General features: G+C 49.3%; 1 protein-coding gene across 2 annotated transcripts in view; it reads left to right on the forward strand.

The window, feature by feature from the left end:
* Positions 1-16,988, forward strand: part of sema5ba (sema domain, seven thrombospondin repeats (type 1 and type 1-like), transmembrane domain (TM) and short cytoplasmic domain, (semaphorin) 5Ba) — a 147,977-nt gene extending 130,989 nt beyond the window's left edge. For both annotated transcript variants that reach the window (XM_039755222.1, XM_039755220.1), the window contains exons 14-22: positions 5,979-6,122; positions 7,567-7,714; positions 7,858-8,083; positions 9,191-9,409; positions 10,552-10,722; positions 11,815-11,964; positions 12,564-12,608; positions 13,965-14,170; positions 14,780-16,988. In XM_039755222.1, coding sequence (XP_039611156.1) covers positions 5,979-6,122; positions 7,567-7,714; positions 7,858-8,083; positions 9,191-9,409; positions 10,552-10,722; positions 11,815-11,964; positions 12,564-12,608; positions 13,965-14,170; positions 14,780-14,941 — 1,471 coding nt within the window. In that variant the 3' untranslated portion in view covers positions 14,942-16,988. The remainder of the gene's footprint in view (positions 1-5,978; positions 6,123-7,566; positions 7,715-7,857; positions 8,084-9,190; positions 9,410-10,551; positions 10,723-11,814; positions 11,965-12,563; positions 12,609-13,964; positions 14,171-14,779) is intronic.
* Positions 16,989-19,386: the final 2,398 nt, after the last annotated feature.

Raw genomic sequence — 19,386 nt, forward strand, 5'->3', positions numbered from 1 at the left:
GCCATCAGCTGAGGGTTCAAATGACTGTGCCAGGGAAGAGCTCACTGTTGATGTCAAAGATGAAGAATACGAGTGCAGGTGGCCTTTGATGTTTTCCCTCAGTGTGGCCTACTCACATTGGCTTGAACCCTTGCCACCTGCCCAGGTGGCATCATCTTAGAATATTTTAAAGCATATAACCCCACAAAATGACTGCCAGCTGCATGCTCAAGGTTGCATTTACCCTTCTGGCTACTAATGGTTTAGCTGTTTCTTATTCCAGTAGTCTTGGGCGCCTTTGTGTTGATGTGGTGCCTTTCTGTATTGTCCAAAAAATGAGTGACAAAAGGCCTGAAATGGTTAAGTGTGATGGCTTATTGGTGGATCCCCAGGTTTAAATGTGTGGCGTCATTAAGTGGGCATCAGGAGATGGCTCTAGAAAAGGAGGTGCCTCACAGAACTGTGCAAAGCGGGGCCACCATGGAGCCTCACACTGCCCAGTGCCAGGTCTTAACCACCTTAGAATATCCCCACAGTGTGCCAGTCAGGCATTGGGCACTGGCTGGATTTCTTATGGGGCTTGAATGTACTCCTTTTGCATTTATATGGTGCCTTTCCCCGTCAGTACTGAACAATACATCAGAAGACATTCAAACGGGAGACGGCATTTGTGAAAAGGGAAGCAACTGGAAGAAAACAGAGAGAGCCGGAGACTGAGAGGGAAGTGTAAGGACAAGCCGCGGTGGGCAACTCTCACTTTTAAAGCCCAGAGGTGTGTGGAGCCAAGCTGTGCTGGATTCAGTGTGCCAGCTTGTAGCAGGACCCACTCACTCATGCGCACACACTCTCAATCTTAAACTCCCAAGGGTCCAAAGGGTCATTAAGTCCTCACAAGAGCCCACCAATACTGTTATACGGCTATACCGTTGCTTGTTGGACTTTGTCACACCATGCCCTCCCTGATATTTCAGATGCCCTAACTGCTACTTTGATCTCGAGGTGGGTTGGCTGCGACTGCCCCAACCACCAGAGCAGCGCTTCCTGAACGGGACTTCAATTCCCTGCATGCCGCGCGATCACTGCGTCACCTGACTGCTTCAACCGCCCGCGCATTGGCCGCGGGGAGACGCTGTGAGGGCGCAAGATTTAAAAAAGGCGCCAGTTTGGCGGAAGTGAATGTCCGTTTTACGTTTGCGTGTCACGGGAGTGTCCTCATGCCATCGAATTATCAGCAGAGAGACGTTGGACTGTAAGGTAGGACACGAAGAACGATCTTCCAAAGGGCTTTCCACTTGGCTGTTTCTTTTTAACATGGCTTACCATCAGCTCCGTCGGGGTGTCGTCGTGGTGGTCTATTGAGTTGGCTCATTACAGACGGCTGTGTGTTTGCTTTATGAACCGCTGGACTGCTTCACCTGCGGGGGGCGCTGTGCGAGTCGACGTAGCCTGGGTGGTGACCCGGCCGGCACATTTAAATTAACCTGATCAACGGTAAATCGGCGTCGAACTCCGCGTCCCACGATCGCTGCACACCACGTCATCCCTCCGCCTGTCTCGGCAGTTGAACAGGCGCTTCAAACGAGCAGGACACGCGGCTACGGGTGTGAAGCAGCGGTAACCGGTGAAGACCTGCCGAGCGGGCACAAAAGATGGGAGCCGCGCGCCATCCACGCCAGCAGCCCAGCGACGCCCGTCCGGCTCCATTCTCGCTGCCCGCCTTTAGGCCTCGTTCTCGGTTATTGTTGCCGCGAAGTGTGGTGTTTTTTTTTTTTTTTTTAAACTTCCTCGCCATTAAAATTCAACTTACCTTAAACGCTGAAAAATCAATTTTCTCTGCCGTGTCGCAGTTTTATCTTTGCATATTTGTCAGTGTCAGACATCCCTCAGCGGTGTGTCAGCGCTAGATACCAGGCTTGAAAGTCTGCCATCTGGGCAGCGTGTGCGCCGACGTGAAGCCTCGCAATCTTATTAACCGCCGCCGAAATCGGCTGACGCGCTGTGATAAAATGTGCAAGGCGCCTTGGTGGGATTTTCATTTGGGTAATAAAGAGTGGGCAAAATTGAGATGTAAATGAGGCGGCAGGACCCCGTGGTCGAATGCAGTTGAGCGAACACGCAGATGACACCCCAAAGTTGACCTTTTGTGTGGGTCTTGTGGTGGGCTGGAGTCCCCTCCAGGCTTGGTACCCCTCTTATGCTAACAGTAGCGATGGAGTGGGCGCTGCTTAGGTGGGAAGAGGAGCCAAAAAGGAGGACCTGAATACCTGACCGGCTACGGTGGGCCACAAGCGGGCAGATCTGGACACACAGGGTAAGCCTGTGCTACACGACATTTGTTTCCAGATGTGTCCAATTTCAGCCTTGGCAAGTGAACTGACTAACTCGGGGTCACCTGAGGTCCTACGATGTGCGATGCCAGTCCATAATCGAGCCCTGCCTATAGCAGTGTCCACTTTCAGAAGTGAGCGCATGTCACATGGGTCACCTGAGACCTTACAGTATATTTGAATGTCCTCCTATGGCACGGTATGTTTGCAGGTCAGGTGATGCCACTTTACTATGGTGAGTGGACCAGGATGAACCCTTCAGAGGACCCTGGGGGAATGGGGGAGTTCTATTAAAACAAAGAGTTTGAATTCGGAGTCTTCATAAGAAATGTGGCGATGAGTAGAAGTGCATAATAAACCAGAGTAGATGTGTCAGATATTTGAATTATGAAGTCTGTGCTTCCATTAAATGTTTAAAGTCTAAGTATTCTCAGTTGTAATAGAAAGCTGTCACTTTTCACACTATGATGGGGGTCCACAGACGACTAGACAGCTAGTAAAGAATTATAAATCACAAATAGCATCCCGTTTGTAATCCGTGTCCTTGAAATAATCTGAATCGTTACTCCAATTGCCTCTGTTTGAAATTAGACGATTTAAACTATTGGGAGGAGGAGGAGGACCACCAGTAAAGAATCACATAACATAAATATGATGGCAGTCATGACCAGCAACCTCGAAATGCCATAAAGTGGCCCTCCCTGCACCTGCTCCACCTCCAGCGGTCGACATTCTTTCTTTTTAAGTTTTGTGAAAATGAGAAACTTTGACCCCCTCGTGTCCCACTTTAGGTCTTTCTGGAGACCCTTAATTTACTCTTTATAATAAAAGTGTAATCTCCTGCACAAAATATGGGCCAACAATGGTCTCAAATTTCGTTTTTCCTTCTGGTGTGGAGGGACGTAAATAGGAGGTGACCCCAAAAAATCTAGACATTTTCTTGCATAACTAGACATCTAGACGAGTCGAACGGTGGGTCATACGGGTGGGATTTCTTGTACGGGTGAGTCAGGTGGTGCCAGACCAAAAAAAAAAGAAGAAATGAAAAGCCTGAAGTGATTTGAGGGGTTCAGGAGAAATTCTTATAAACCCCCTAAAAAAACAGACTGGGGTCCTGCAGCCCCTCACTGGCGTTCCCTGAAGGAGCTCCCTTGTGCAGGAGCCGTTTGCACCTCCCCCTATGCAGGTGCCCCCCAGGGACGCTCTGATTCTGGCAGGTTCTTTATGGCCGGTTCCGATTGCAGGGTACTTGATTGGCCGATTCTGATTTTTTGTTTCTCCCTTTAAGATCTTGTGCACCAAATGCCTGCATAACCAGAGGCCTAGAAGCCTTGCAGTATGTCTTCTATAATTGAACTACAGACCGCAGGTGTTAACTGCTTATTTTTATTAACAAAATGAAATGCTGTAGGCTTATTGCTCAGTGACCATAAAATACTAAAATAAATGAAATTTCCTTAAAATGCATAATAATAAAAAAATATGTACAAAAATATTTATCCATAATACAGATGGCATAAAAGAAAAGGCATCTAAGCTGTCATCTTGTTTGTTTTGTGTGACGTACCTGTCTGAGACGAGGCTTATTAAAATAAGAGACCTTCATCATTTCCCTAACAGCAACAAAAAAAATGGATATGCACAATACACTCGGACAATCGATGAATTGGCATTGGCAGTTAAACGCCTCTGAAGTGTAAATACACTACCCGCGCTTCAGGCTTTTAATCATTTCCACTCATTAACTGCTTTGGGCCACCGGGGCGCCCTAACCCGACACAGTCAGACGGGCACGACACGAGTTCCAGTCCCGCACACACATTGACTTACAGCTAGGGGTGCTCTGCTCAGCTCTCTTCCTCTCTTTGTCCTTGCCCTCCTCTGCCTCCCTGAATGGTGTGAGGTGGCTCCTTGTATTCCGTTCCTGGGGGTCTCCAGATGGCTCGTCAGTGTTACCTGGAGTCACCCCAGGTGTGGAGGAAGTCCACTGTAGGGCTCTGCCGCTCCCCACAACAGCACGGCTGCACCAAACTCCCAAGTCCCAGCATGCCCTGCTGGAATCCGTGGTGCCACAGCCGCTCAGGAGGGCTGTCCTCGTAGATGCCCTCTCAACTTGTCCTTCCATCCAGCTGGCGCCCCGGTCGGGTAATGTCCGTGGCCACCCATCACATTGCACTACAGCTTTTTTAACTGTTAAAGTGTACATCTCATTCTATATAAAAATCCAACGTCTGTCTGTCTGCTTTTCACGAGAGAACCACTTCATGGATTTAGAGCTTTCTTCTTTTTTTTTTCTTCTATAATTTGCTTGAACATTCTGGTTGAGTTTGCAACTTCTCTCATTGTGCTAAGAATCAGAATTTGCTTGCGGTAAGCAATTAATAAGTGCTAATCAGAGGCTGCAGGCAGTTCGGGAGCGTGACGTCAGGAGTGGGCAGCCAGGCAGGGACCTCCTCGCTCACACGCCAGCTCCTGTTAAAATCTCTGTACCTCTGGCCACGCATTGATACCCGTTTGTTTGTTTGTTTGTTTATTGATTTTTAAAGTTTGTCCTGTTCCACTACTATGCGGGCAGAGCAGTGGGGGTCCGCTAGTTTATTCTGTTTCTACAGGTGTGTCTGTGTGGGCTTTCCTTTGGTGTATCAACCAGACATTCCTAGTTCTTGAGGTGTAATTCTAAACATGGATTACCATTTTAATGATGCAGTCCATATATACTGTGTGGCACATGGCAGCAAATGATCTTCAACACAAAAGTTTAAAAAAGCTGCGAGTGTGTCCGATGTTCCCAAGTTGTTTATCAAGAAGACACGAGACTAACAGGTTTATAAGTAAAAGACATTTGGCTGTTAAGCTAACAAGACGACTGTTAACTAAGCAGCAATTTCAAAATCCTCTTTATCTTTTCTTTTTACAGCTGGCGGTCCAAATCCATTTTAACCGATCGATTGATTTTATTTCTTTATCTGTCTTAATAAAGCATATAAATAAAGTTAAAAGGTCTGAATTCCTTAAAGTAGCTTATCTTTCTGTTTGTTTAACTGCACAAGGTGATTTCTCCGATTCCCTTTTCTCTACTTTCATTAACGTATGTGTGAATATTCCAGTCGTCTTCTCTCTTGTAAAACAAACCTTGACAAATTATATACCTCGCGTAAAGGAGCACTGCAGCAAAATTACTGTGCAGTCTAGAAGAGCAGGGGCTTGAAAGGTCCGTTTTTTGTGATTGGCTAATTTACTGATCACCGATTGAGTCTTTTTTTTTTTAAGATTTCAATCACCAGCTGATTGATCGGAGCTTCTCTAGTGCCCCCTACGGGGTGGGTGCTGGTGTTGTGCTGGTTTGAGCTGGGATTGGCTCCATCAATTGTGATCACAGAGTCTTGTATGCTGATGGACAGACAGATCCTGAAAGTGCACGCTGGCGCCATCCACAGGATGTTTGCACCTCTTAACATTTTATGGACCAGTTGCTAGAGGATGCGGAATGGAGTTTGCTCGCTCTTCCTTTTCTTGTGTCATTTTGTCATTTGTCATACAGCAGACACTCTGTGATGTTCCCCTTGTGAGAGGATCTCGTTTCCGGCTGGAATGATCCTGTTTTTACAGCGGCCACAATGTGCCAGGTGTCACTTGTATTTTAATGGTGCCATGTATTTATTTGTTCTTCAGGAATGGCGGCTGGACCCCCTGGTCATCATGGGCCCAGTGCAGCACTACTTGTGGCATTGGCTTTCAGGTCCGTCAACGAAGCTGCAATAACCCCTCACCAAGGCATGGGGGCAGAGTGTGTGTAGGACAAGGTCGAGAGGAAAGGTAAGACCCCCTCCAATCGTCCAGTCAGACTTTACATTGAAGTCACCCCCAACTAAAGTTCATCAGTTTAGTTTCCACTGTGGAAAGTCACATCTGACTTTGTGCCCAGTTGATTTAAGCCACTGTCCTCCTCACAGGCTCAGCAGACTCTGTCTTTCTTGGGCCGAAACCTTGTGAGCCGTCTTGGCGTAATCATGCCTGGCACCGCTGCCTGCTCTACTGTACATGTTGGCACATTCCTCCAGACTCTCCTGGCATCAATAGAATCCTCAGCCTGGAATAAAAATGCTGAAGAGTACCTGAATATCAATATGACTGATTGGGCTCTGTAGTGCCAAAACACAAGAGGGGCAATGAACAAAAGACCAAACTGATGGGCACAGTGCCCCCTTGCTGTCTCTGCCTACCTCAGTCTCTCACTCTAGCAGTACCACACAGCACTTTCAGCCATCTACCAAACCCTCTCTTCTTGCCTCAGGCTTATTATATTCATGCCACTGAGCTTCTTCCCAAGTTACTTCTCGACTCTATGATACACACGTTCTACCCTGACCCAGGGGAACTTCTGTGGTACCCAGTGTCCCTTGAGTGGCTGCTGCTGCCGCCCAAGGTGTCAACCCCTCCAGAGCAGAAGGATACCACACATCTCTGCTGCCATCTGATGGTCTGGTACTCTTCTATGCTGGTGTACCACTCACAGTAGCAGACATTCTGCCACATGGTGACATGTATGTGTGCCAAATTTAGCTTTTACATCCCCTCTTGCCACTTTTTGGTGCCACTTAAATGCCAGTTTCACATTCTTCCATGTTTTAACACTTTAAAGGACATAAAACAACAGTCTGCATCTAGTTGGGTGGACCACTGGCAAATCCCAGCTGGCATGCTACTCATCCACGTACACGGGGGTCTTCCACTCCCTCAAGGTGACTTACAGAGCCTCACAGTGTGAAATCATTGTACTGTATACTTGAAAAGCCACACCTCTTTGTAATACTTTGTTTTATAGTCCTGCCTGGCTCCAAAAACCACGCCCATTTGCTAGCTCCACCCACTAGTATTAATGCAGCACTCATTAGTCGTAACACACCTCTAAGTCAGCCACACCCATTTGTGATTACATAAACATGCCCAGAGGCCAGTTATGATGATGATACTGTATAGCCACACCCACTTCAAAAACTCCTTTCATGTGCAGTAACCCCCCCCTCCCACCCCTTTCAAGTGCTATGTACTTTATTGTGCTCCTAAATTCTCTGTGACACCTAGAAAGGCGTCTTGTTACGTGAGACGGAGCTTTGGGCTTGAGTGAGGCACAGACTTGGAGATCAGTAGAGGTGGACATTAATTGGGGGACAACAGCGTGGTCTCAAAGGGGAGAATGTCTCGGGGTCTCGGCCGTGTTCCTAAATGTCTCGATTTGTGCCTTATCTGTAACTTTCAGGTTTTGCAATGAGAACAGCCCGTGCCCACTCCCTATATTCTGGTCTACGTGGGGCTCGTGGACCAAATGCAGTGCTGAATGCGGTGGAGGAATCCATTCAAGGGTGCGCAGCTGTGAGAATGGCAACAGCTGTCCAGGCTGTCCTGTGGTACGTAGACCTGGCATGGAGCCCTTTAAAGACCTGCCACGAGGAGGAGTCGGCGTAAAAAATTTGTTTGTAACTGTAATCATGTCGGGCACCTGCTGATTTACCCGGGTGTCCCCTACAGTCAGTCTTTCTTTACCTGGCAGGAGTACAAAGCGTGCAACCTGGAGTCCTGCCCAGAGGTGAGACGCAACACACCCTGGACGCCGTGGATGCCAGTGAATATCACTCAGGGAGGTGCCCGCCAAGAGCAAAGGATCCGCTACACCTGCAGAGCTCAACTGGCAGACCCTCACGAGCTGCAGTTTGGCAAACGCAAGGTGGAGACTCGCCTGTGCCCAAGTGACGGCTCCACTGCATGTGAGACTGACAGTAAGTTGAAATGGGAGGACGCTGCCCCTTTGTATTAAAGACTAGGAGTTGGCATTTCTTCAGCCATTTTTCTGTTTATGTGGCATTTTGCACATTTGTAAAACTACATGGCACACTGCCATAATGAAAAATCAGATTGTGAACGTTATGTACTTCCCACTGTACCCTTAAGATTACACAGTTGCTGTAACTGAGAGATGGACAGATGGCACAGCAGAGTAGCGATTGGCTTCAAGAATGTCCGTTAAATCACTGGCCCATTTACAGTATATGGCGCCCTGTACAATTAGGATCCCTGCATTTTGACCCAATAATTGGTAACAAATATAGTTGGCCCACCTTAACCGCAGGTTCGGCATTCATGATTTCGACCAACAACGGTTCAAAAATATTAACAAAAAACCCATAACATTCTCGAGAGAAGAACATTTGAAATTCCCATGTGCAGCGCTGCCCACTAAATACGCACACAGAACATGTGCAGGGTGCTGCTGCTGAGTCACGGCGGGCCCACGCCCAGCCAGCCCTCATTTCACTTGGCGCTCACAATCGTCTTTATACTTCTTAAATACATCCTGAACATCCATGAGTGGTCCGGGAGCCATACTGTATACTGTGGGCCAATCTGTAGCTGGACAGACTGGAGCGGACTGGTCCTGTGATTGAATGAGCAGGTGTGTGTGTGCGTGTCAAACTGGGACCCAGGTTAACGAGAACAGCGCCACCTACCTTGTCAGAGCTGACATAACCAACTCACCATGAATTCACATTTCTGATTGGAGAGGTCACCTTCACAGGGTGCCTCAGACAGACCCGGGACCCCCAAAGACCACCATGCAGGGTTAGCGGTAGTAGAGCACATGTTTCAGGTGGCTTGATCAAATTCACAAATGGAGTTCTTGAAGGTAAGAATTATTAGAAACCTGAAGTGACTGTCAAGTGTTTTTTCAGTTGGCTTCTTCACTTGGTGTCCAGGGTGGGAGAGACCGCTAAACCAATCAATGCCCGAGTCCGTTTGCTTTTTCTCTCCATTATTTTTTTTTTGCTTGGACAGAAGCCTTCTGGTTTTCACCTTTTTAAAAAGTCATTTCACTTTGTCTCATGCAGCCCTTGTTGACGATTTGTTAAAAAGCAGCAAGCCAGCACCGCGCACAGCGAATGGCGGATGGTCGTCGTGGTCTGCGTGGTCGTCCTGCTCTCAGGAGTGCGAGACTGGATACAGAACCAGGAAGAGGACCTGCACGAACCCAGAACCGAAAAACGGGGGTCTGCCATGCATCGGCTCCGCGGTCGAGTATCAGGACTGCAACAGCCAGCCTTGTCCCGGTAAGATGCCACCATCTGACTGCAAGTGTGAACGCCCCTTAAGATGGAGCATAGAAATGACATTGGTGGTACAGCCTGTCACCAAAAGATCCCTTCTGATTGTGTAATTCATTTGACCGGAGCCCTTTTGGGATTCTGGAATCTGTCGAATGAATAAATGGAAGTCTTTGCAGTGGAGGCACAGGGCCGAGTTTAACTAAAGGTAACGTTAACTGAACAGAATTTATGATTCTTGCTGTTGACAATCCGCTCACACGATGAGGCAGGGCTCCGGGCTGACCTGGGGACCTTGGGTTTTTCACACTTTGGCCACTAGGAGGCCTCACTGCCTCTTACAAATTGACTGCATACATAGCTTATATAGCGCCTTTCACTTCCCACAAGCACACTAAGGGTCCAGTTCAATATTTATAGCACGTGACAGTCACTGAGGAACTGAGAGTGCAGCCGTGTTTATGGGGTCCTTACTGCCACTTGTAAAGTACCATGATTAGTGAGAGAGAGAGAGATATGAAAGGCGCTATACAGCACGCTTTTAGGTTTCATGTGATTTCTCTGTCCTGGTGATCACCATTTGAAGACAATTTAGCAGTTCAGTGTTTATCCAGCTCTCTATCTTCTGACCTGCTTATCCCATTCAGGGTGACTGGGAACTGGTGGCTGTCTGCACAGCGCTAGGTGCCAGTCCATCACAGGGCCCACTCTTGCCAATGCCCTCACTCACTCACTCGGGACCAATTCAGAATCGGAGTTACTTAGAGACACAGGGACGACACACAAACCCCAGACAGGCCAGGACTGAAGCCCTGCAACACTAAGCACTGCACCACCATATATCCCACACTATTTCTATTCGTTTGAGCTGGCACCCCACCCTGGCATTGTTGGGATTGGCCAACACTGTCCTGACAGCCTGAAATGGAAGAAGAGCCGAAGACCTGGATGGTGGACAGATCTGCTTATTGGCGTTTTATTAAATTAATTCCTCAGGATAAAAGCCTGTTTTTGTCATTTTTGGATGATGCTGGTGAGCCCCATGTAAGGTGGGCTTAAGTTTAGAGTGGGGAGTGGGCCTGAAGCTTATAGCTTGCATCCTATGGATTCTAATTGTCTGCTTGTCCTTTACTATATGTCTGTCTTAGTGAAAGGTGCCTGGTCCTGTTGGTCATCCTGGTCCCAGTGCTCGGTCACTTGTGGTGGAGGACACTACCAGCGAACCCGCACCTGTACTAACCCTGCGCCAGCCAATGGAGGTGACATCTGCATTGGTCTGCACACTGAGGAGGCGCTGTGCAGCACCCACCCGTGTGAAGGTAAGCTGGTCACATACAGGTGGTCCTCACTCTAACTTGCTTTTGTGGACTGAGCCACCAGACGATTGACGTAAGCCCACCACAGGCCTTTGTCACTTGCTATGGTGCCTTGAGCCCAGCCAGGTGGAACGATGGGCCTTTTTATTTGGACAGCTGTCTGGGGGTGTCAGTCGCTGAGTGGGCCTTTTAAGCATTAATTGATGATTAGTTATCTGCATGGGGCAATGAGTGGGTATGCAAGGGTGACTTGGCGCTCCTAACGGCCATCCAGACTCCTGAATGCCATCAGTCAGACTGGCAGTTACATAAAATCAGGGCATTATACTTGTTTAGAAACTTAAATCACCATCTCTCCCTGGGCACATGTCAGTCTCCCACCTCTGTTCTTTGATGCCCTGCTGTGCCACCTGTGGCAAGCATATCTTACCCTGTCCATTTAGTTGGCTCACCAAGTGACCACGCCATCTAGGCATATTGAATAAGCTGGTGGTAATGCATCAGAGGGCAGATGGCTTACAGTGCCAGTCTCAGACTTGGTGTCCACATGACTGCCAATTTACCCTTCGACATGTAGCACTGTAAAAGGGCAGAGTGGCAGGGTACCTCATTGCGCCTGATAACTTCATCGTTGATCCACATGTCAATGGCCAAGCTTAGGTTTTTGTCCAAGTTTGGTGACCTGTGTGACAATACGTGCAACTGGCACACACAGAGAGGCTCTGCCCTTGAAAAGACCCAGACAGCTGTTCACTTGCTATGCCAATATTGTGCCCTGTGGACTGATACCAAAGCTGCAGTTTGCATTTTGTGGGTCCCTCTATCTGCCATACAGAACGCTCAAAGGCTCCCTGTCCTGTCCGTTCACACAGCAGCGTTTAATCAAATCTGATGGCCAATGGCCTGCAAGCGTTTTTGCTAACATGCCAGTTCATCTTCGCTGGCCCAATCGTTGTTAATGAGTGACCCTGCGGTCACCATCCCCCTGCCCCTCTATCGAACGTCTCGTTTACTATGCAGATGTGCAACTCGGTGCCCCCCCGCCCGCTGCGATTGCGTCTCATGGGCTCAACTGTCCTTTGGCTTTTGTTCCAGGTGGCTGGTCAGACTGGTCAGAGTGGAGTCTGTGTAATGAAGAAGGCCTGCAGTTTCGGAGCCGTTACTGTGAGGTTCACGACCCCGAGGCCACGCCGTGTGTCGGCAACAGCACTCAGCACAGGGAGTGCTTGTACAACGAGATACCGGGTGAGTCTTAGGAGGAAAAGACGGCAAATGTCGGGTATCTAGGAGGAGGAGGAGGAGGAAGAGGTCATTGTCTGGCATTATTAATGCTAAGAATTTCATGCCGAATTGTGACGCTTATTCTACTTTTGGTGGTTGGCACTTCTTGACTTCCTGCCTCTGTCCATGGCTTTTTATGATTGGTTCTTTTTTTTTTTTTCTGCCCCCCCCACCACTACATTTCCTTTGTTTAACCTCGGTTTCTGTTTATTGTTGTTATGTTTTCGGTTTCATCCTGCTCTCATTTCACACAAGACTGAACTTGGGGTCTTCAGGTTTGACCTGAACACTTGCTGTCACAGGATCAGCAATTGCCATCTCACTCCTTGGCATCACTGAGCTGGCGCCCTATGGCAGGCGAACATCCGCAGCTTTGTGGGACTCTGACTTATCTGCTGTGATGTAAAGGATTCCCTGTCACTCGTGTCTAGCCCCACCCACCTGCCAGTTAAGCCCAGTGTGCCAGCTGCGCCAGGGCTTTCTCATGAACCCCAGAATGAGAAGGCTGTGGAATGTGCTTTTAAAAACTAGCCTTTGCTCATCCTCTTATGTTTCTATTGCAGTGATTCTGCCAGCCTCGAGTTTTGAGAAGGACGTGCACTGCGAAGGTAAGCCATTCAGACATTCTGCTTTCTTAACTTGTGGCTCATTTTATTTTCAGTTGCTGTGCCCTCATGTGGTATGTGCATTGGCATGGAGACAACCTCAGGAGTTGGGAGCTGAGCTGCCTCAAGTCCGGCCGTGCGAGTTCATTTGTGTTGTGCATTTTTATGATGAGGGCCTTTTGTGTTTGAACCTCTGGAAATACTAAGCGGGCACCACTCTGGGCAATGCCCACCCACTGAACCTGCTGATCCAGGGCATATTATATAGATATATATTTTTTATTTTTACTTGAGTTCATTCTGTCTCTTAAGTGATTACTACAATTTGGCAAAGTGCTAATCTGGACAATTAAACAGAAAAACTTTCCCTTTTTTAACATAAATAATCAATTACATTAATAAATTAACAAGAATTCAAAAAAGAATAAAAAATACTTTGGATTAAGATGAGATTTAAACACTCCACATACAGATGAACAGCTGACAGACCGAAGACTTGCAGGCAGGTGGCTGCGGGGTCCTCCACACATAAAAATAAGGGGGTCCTCCCTGAATGGAGTTGGCGCGTTCTCTGCATGGGTTTCCTCCCACAGTCCTGCAGGTCAGGTGGACTGGCGGCTCTAATCTGCCCGCATGTGTGGTGTCTTTGTGTGTCTGCCCTGTGACGGACTGGCGGCCTGGCCAGGGTATGGTCCTGCCTTGTGCCCTATGCTAGCTGCCCCCCAAACCCCTGCTGGACCCTGATCTGGATTAAGCAGGTTAGGAAATGACACGACACACACTTGACAAATCGGTGCCCGCTGCGCGTTCCTGTTTCACAGCACGAGGTGATCATCACGTTGAAGTCTCGCGGCTGAAGTTCCCCCCCATGCAGTCTGACGCTGCCAAGGCACATTGTGTGCCACGCACCTTCCTTTCCTTTGGGTGTTACGAGGCCCTTTAAAGTAGTTTCTTATGTAAGACGCTCATTGTCTGTAGGGGTCTGTCTGACGATGACTGTACTACGAACACGTGATATTTAAAAGGAGGGTATGGACACTTTGTTGACCTGGCAGTCATTCCATCATCCATTCCTACTTTGTCTCTAAGTTGGGTGAAGCAGGACTAAGGACACCACATTATGTTCAATGTGACTAAATTGGCATCCCACCAGGGTTGCTTTCCTCCCTTGTGTCTGATGCTGACAGAACAAGACGTGGGCCTGGGGTATTAAACGTGCAGTCCATTGTATTTATTTAAGAAGTGCTGTCGGACCCTGTGCCAACCGTCCTGAACTCTGCCGCTACTATGGCCCTGACTTTGTGAATCGCTTGACTTGCGTTCTGACATTTTCTCCTTGTGTTGATTTTTGTTCTGCAGGTTTCAGTCTCGTTCACCTGATTGCCACCGGAGTGTCATGCTTCCTTGGTGCCAGCCTCCTGACGTTCCTGATCTATGCCTACTGTCAGAAATGCAGGAAGCAATCCCAGGAGTCTGCGGTGATACATCCGACGACGCCAAACCACCTGAACTACAAGGGGAATACGACGCCAAAGAACGAGAAGTACACGCCGATGGAGTTCAAGGTAGGAGGCCCGGTGACATGCAGCTCTCCAGGGGGTCATGGTGGGTTCATTTTGTGCCACTTGTGGTCTCCAATTGCTCAGCTGCTCTTCCACTTTGATTAGTGCTGCCCTGCTTTGAGCGTTCATTCATAATCTGCCTGGTCTTTGCTCTCACCCTCGTGTCACTGGGCCTCGGTTCTGGTTTGATGCTTCACCTTCAGATGGCCTGCCCTGGCATGCTGACTGTTTCCAAATGCCTCCTCTGAAAGTGCCCTCCTTGGGGTGTGATCAGAGGTTTACCCCATGTGATTTTCGGCAGTCACATTGGCACCATCACAGAACAGGAGGTCTGACTCCACCTGCTCTAGCAGTCCGATGATCACCAGAACAAAACAAACCACAAGCTCCTCAGTCAGGGTGGGCCAAAGTCTACCCGGGCAGCACGAGGGTGTGGATGTTCTCACTCCACGAATGGAAGGGTACCACGTATACAGTAGACAGACAGAGGTCATCGGCGGAGCCCCCATTAGTAACTGAAGGCCCATGAACGGCACTGCATCCGCCGGTCAGTAAGTGCTGACGCTCTTTGCCCATCATGCCCATTTGCTGATTTCTTCTCTTTTCCTGCAGACTCTGAACAAGAACAATCTGCTCCCGGACGAGCGGAGTAACTTCTACCATGCGCCCCTGCAGCAGACCAACGTGTACACGACCACCTACTACCCCACCACGCTCAACAAGTACGACTACCGGCCCGAGTCATCTCCCGGGAGGACCTACACGCACAGCTGAGACGCTGGGCGCTGCCACTTGGGTTTTGCCGTTTTCCCTTTCCTCCCTTTTGGTTTTTTGTTTTTTTTAACAAATTAATTTCTTCAAGGAGCCGCGTAGGCCGCTTGCTTATGGTTTTTATTTTTCTCAAATGGACATCCTGCAGTCGGCTGAAGGCGCTAGTGTAGCAGAACGCCAGGACAGGCCCAGTGGCAGAGGGACCTTGGAGGCGGACTGTGGGCCTCCAGTGTGGCACTTTATCTGTCTGCCTGCGACCGCGGAGTCGGCACAACTGGATTTGCTTTCCTTTTTTTTTTTTTTACATTATTGTTTGTTTCACGGAGAAGCTCGGCGGTCCGAGGAGGTGCATCGATGGCCGCACAGCCCACCCCGACTGGGCATTTTTTAAATTGCTTTTGTGTTTTGCATCCTTCAAACGGTAATCCACTAAAGAGAAAAGCCATCGTTAATGAGCGTTAACAAACGGACGACGACTAGCACTCACTATTAACCCTTTGTATGCCAGGATGGGACTCCAAACGTTTTCGCCCGTCTTCATTTCGATGACACGGACACATGGCAGGAGCAGGAGCCTGACGGTAACTCCGAGGTCGGCCCCCGGTTGGAGGTCCGAGACTTTGCCGAGGTCTGCATGCTCTGGACACGCGTTGTGCTTCCAAGTCTTCCAGGAATGGGTGTTTCGGCACTGGGGGTCCCCACCTTGTTGTTGGGTGGTTTTTTTTTTTCTTCTGTCCGGAGGTCCGTCTCCATTTTCACCTTTGGGAAAGCATCAGGCAACGTGGCGGTTTGTTGGGCTCTTTGACCTCCGGTCCTCTTCACGGTATTGGACTGCACCGCCACACAGCCTCGGAACTCTTCCATCCCATGTGATTGTTCCTTTTTCTGTTTGTCACCTCGTGTCGTCCTGTAGATGGAATGAGTGAGGTGTCCAGGTGGCGCCAGTGTGGTCTTGGCGAAGCTTCACTGTGTGCGCTCGGTGTGCCCACCTGGAAGTCTGCGTCAGGATTTTTAGTTTGTGTGGGCCTTCCCCAGGCGTAATGCCGTTGAACCCTGAGCCATGTGCTCCCATCATGCACTGCTCTCCGCCGCCTGGTGTATGGCGGCCATGTAATTGTATGTGTACAGATGCTTGGCTTTTTAGGGAATTTCTAACTTCGGCTCTCCTCCGGCCGTGCCCGTGGGGTCCAGGAGGGGCCGCCGCCGTAGACGCGCTCGTCTGCTGTGTAGCTAACGCTGTCACAAATGCCTTAGAGTTGTACAAAGCGCAGGTTATGTAAATACCGACCACAAAGACCGGGACTGGAGTTCACTAATACACGGGGCGGGCACAGGGCCGGGCGGTGAGAAATCGGCTGTGCCACCTGTGAGGCTTCAGCGAGGCCTGTCCACCCAGTTGACCAGCCATAAGGGTCGTTTAACGTTTATTACCAGAAATGCCTGATGAGGTGTAAAGTTTGAGAAGGCGGGTGGGTTTGCCTCCGGTGTCTTTGGCTGCCGTGTGGGGTACAAACCCCCCAGTTTTAAATCTACGCTTCCAGGATTTCGCCGTTCTCAGCACCGACCTCGTGCTGCGCCTTTAAATGAAGTTCGACTCATCGTCCTCCTCACCTCCACCCTTCGACACACTGGAGACTCCCACGGTGCATCGCTCCCTTATTGGCGTGGAGGGCCGCACTGTGGGACGGGGTACGTGACAACTGCAGGCTGGTCTCGACACCCAAGTCAACGCTTTAGCACCAACCCAACACTCGTCTGTCTGGATTTACTTCTGAACGGTGAAATGCTTTATGTTCCCCGTGGCCAAGAATCTCGACTCCTGGCCGTGTGCGGTGCCCGTGTGAGACCAGGCCAACCAGCCGATCGCCCGCCGTATTACTGAACTTCATGCTGAAGGCGTCTGTGTCCTCCTATGCAACTGACTTGGTGGTCCGAGAACTTTAGAATGTGATCTTCTAGACTGTAATCACTGCCTTTAGACACTGTGAATTTTTGGTACTTTCTATTTTTGTACATTGGAAAGAAGAATAAAAACAGAACCTTGATGCCAGCCCGGCGTGACGCTTATGTGCTTCTGTAGTCACTTGTCGCACTCCGCTGAGGCAGCCGCCTATCACACAATGGATGCTCCTTGGTGGCTGAGGAGGTCAAAGATGCAAAGCTTGACTGGCGCTCTATGATGTTCAATGGGGGGGACCCCCAGTGCCAAGACTTTGCGTGAAGGGGGAAAGGAGCCTGGCACAGAGAAGGGAGGACAGTGCCCACATTAAGATGCTGCTTGCAAAAGTGGAACCAGCATGGGGCCCCCAAACACAGTCCACCTTCTTCTTTCAGCTGCCCCCGTTAGGGTCGTCACAGCAGATCTTCCATCTGTTCCTGTCCTCGTCATCTTGTTCTGTCAGCCCCGTCACCTGCATGCCCTTCACTTAGGCCTTCCTCTTCCCTGTCAGCTCTATCCTTATCACACTTCTCCCAATGTCCCCCTCATCTCTCCAAACCAACGCCATCTCGCCTCTCTGACTTTGTCTCCCACCGTCCCACGTGAGCTGACCCTCTAATGTCCTCATTTCTAATCCTGTCCATCCTCGTCACACCCAATGCACATCTTTAACTCTGCCACCTCCAGCTCTGTCTCCTGTGCCACCGTCTCCAGCCCATATACCACAGCTGGTCTCACTACCGTCCTGTAGACCTTCCCTGTCACTCCTGCTGATACCCGTCTGTCACCAATCACTCCTGACACTCTTCTCCACCCACCCCACCCTGCCTGCACTCTCTTCTTCACTTCTCTTCCACACTCCCATTACTCTGTACTGTTGATCCCAAGTATTTAAACTCCTCCACCTTCACCAACTCTACTCCCTCATCCTCACCATTCCACTGACCTCCCTCTCATTCACACGCATGTATTCTGTCTTGGTGGTCCTAATGACCTTCATTCCTCTCCTCTCATATCTCCACCTCTCCAGTGTCTCCTCAACCTGCTCACTACTCTCCCTACAGATCACAATGTCATCAGCAGACATCACAGTCCACGGGGACTCCTGTCTAATCTCGTCTGTCAGCCTGTCCATCACCATTATAAATAAGAAAGGACTCGGAGCCGATCCCTGATGTAATCCCACCTCCGTCACTCCCACTGCAGACCTCACCACAGTCACACTCCCTCGTTCATATCCTGTGCCACTCTCATGTACTTCTCTGCCACTCCCGACTTCCTCATCCAACACCACAGCTCCTCTCAGTCACCCTGTCATTTTCTTTCTCAGGTCCACAAAGACGCAATGCAACTCCTTCTGTTCTTCTCTCTCCTCCTCCATCAACATCCTCAGAGCAAACATCTCATCTGTGGTGGTCTTTCTTGGCATGAAACGATCCTGCTGCTCACTAATCATCACCTCACTTCTTATCTGACCATCCTCTACTCTTACTCATAACTTCATGCTGTGGCTCATCAGTTTTATCCCCCTGTAGTTACTGCAGTCCTGCACATCCCTCTAATTCTTAAATATCGGCCCACCAGTCCACTTCTTCTCCACTCCTCATCATCCTCTCACTTTCCATTAAACAATCAGGTTAAAAACTCCACTGCCGTCTCTCCTAAACACCTTCATGCTTCAACAGGTATGTCATCTGGACCAACAGCCTTTCCATTCTTCATCCTCTTCATCGCTGTCCTTGCTAATCCATTGCACTTCCTGATTCTCTGTCTCCACATCATCCCACCGCTTCTCTCTCTCTCTCTCGTGTTTTTCATTCATCAGCCTCTCAAAGTCCTCTTTTCATCTTTATCCTTCATCACCCTAACCCGCTACTCCTCTTTCCCAGCTCGGCCCCTCTCTGTAGCCCACCGGTCCTTTTCTCCTTCATACGCCTTTTCCTTAGCCTTCTCCAGCTCTCTCTTCACCTTGTGCCTCATCTCCTTGTACTCTTGTCTGCTTTCTGCATCTTCCTGACTGTCCCACTTCTTCTTCACCATCCTCTTCCTCTGTATACTCTATCCTGTACTTCCTCATTCCACCACCAGGTTTCCTTTTCCTCCTTCCTCTGTCCAGATGCCATGCCAAGTCCCCATCTTGCTGTCACCCTTACTACTTCTGCTGTAGTTGCCCAGCTGTCTGGTGACTCTTCACTGCCACCCAGTGCCAGTCTCACCTTCTCCTCCTTAAACTCAACCTTGCAGTCTTCCTTTTTCATCTTCCACCATTTGATCCTTGGCTCTGCCCTCACTCTCTTCATCTTCTTGATCTCCAACGTCATCCTACAGACCACCACCTTATGCTGCTTAACTACACCTTCCCCTGCCACCACTTTGCAGTCTTCAGTCTCCTTCAGATCGACTCTTCTGCATTGGACGTCATCTACTTGTGTTCATCTTCCTCCACTCTTGTACATCACCCTGTGTTCCTCCCTCTTCTTATTCACCACAGCCATGTCCATCCTTTTGG

This window comes from Polypterus senegalus, chromosome 6 (genome assembly GCF_016835505.1).
Source record: "Polypterus senegalus isolate Bchr_013 chromosome 6, ASM1683550v1, whole genome shotgun sequence".
NCBI lineage: Eukaryota > Metazoa > Chordata > Cladistia > Polypteriformes > Polypteridae > Polypterus > Polypterus senegalus.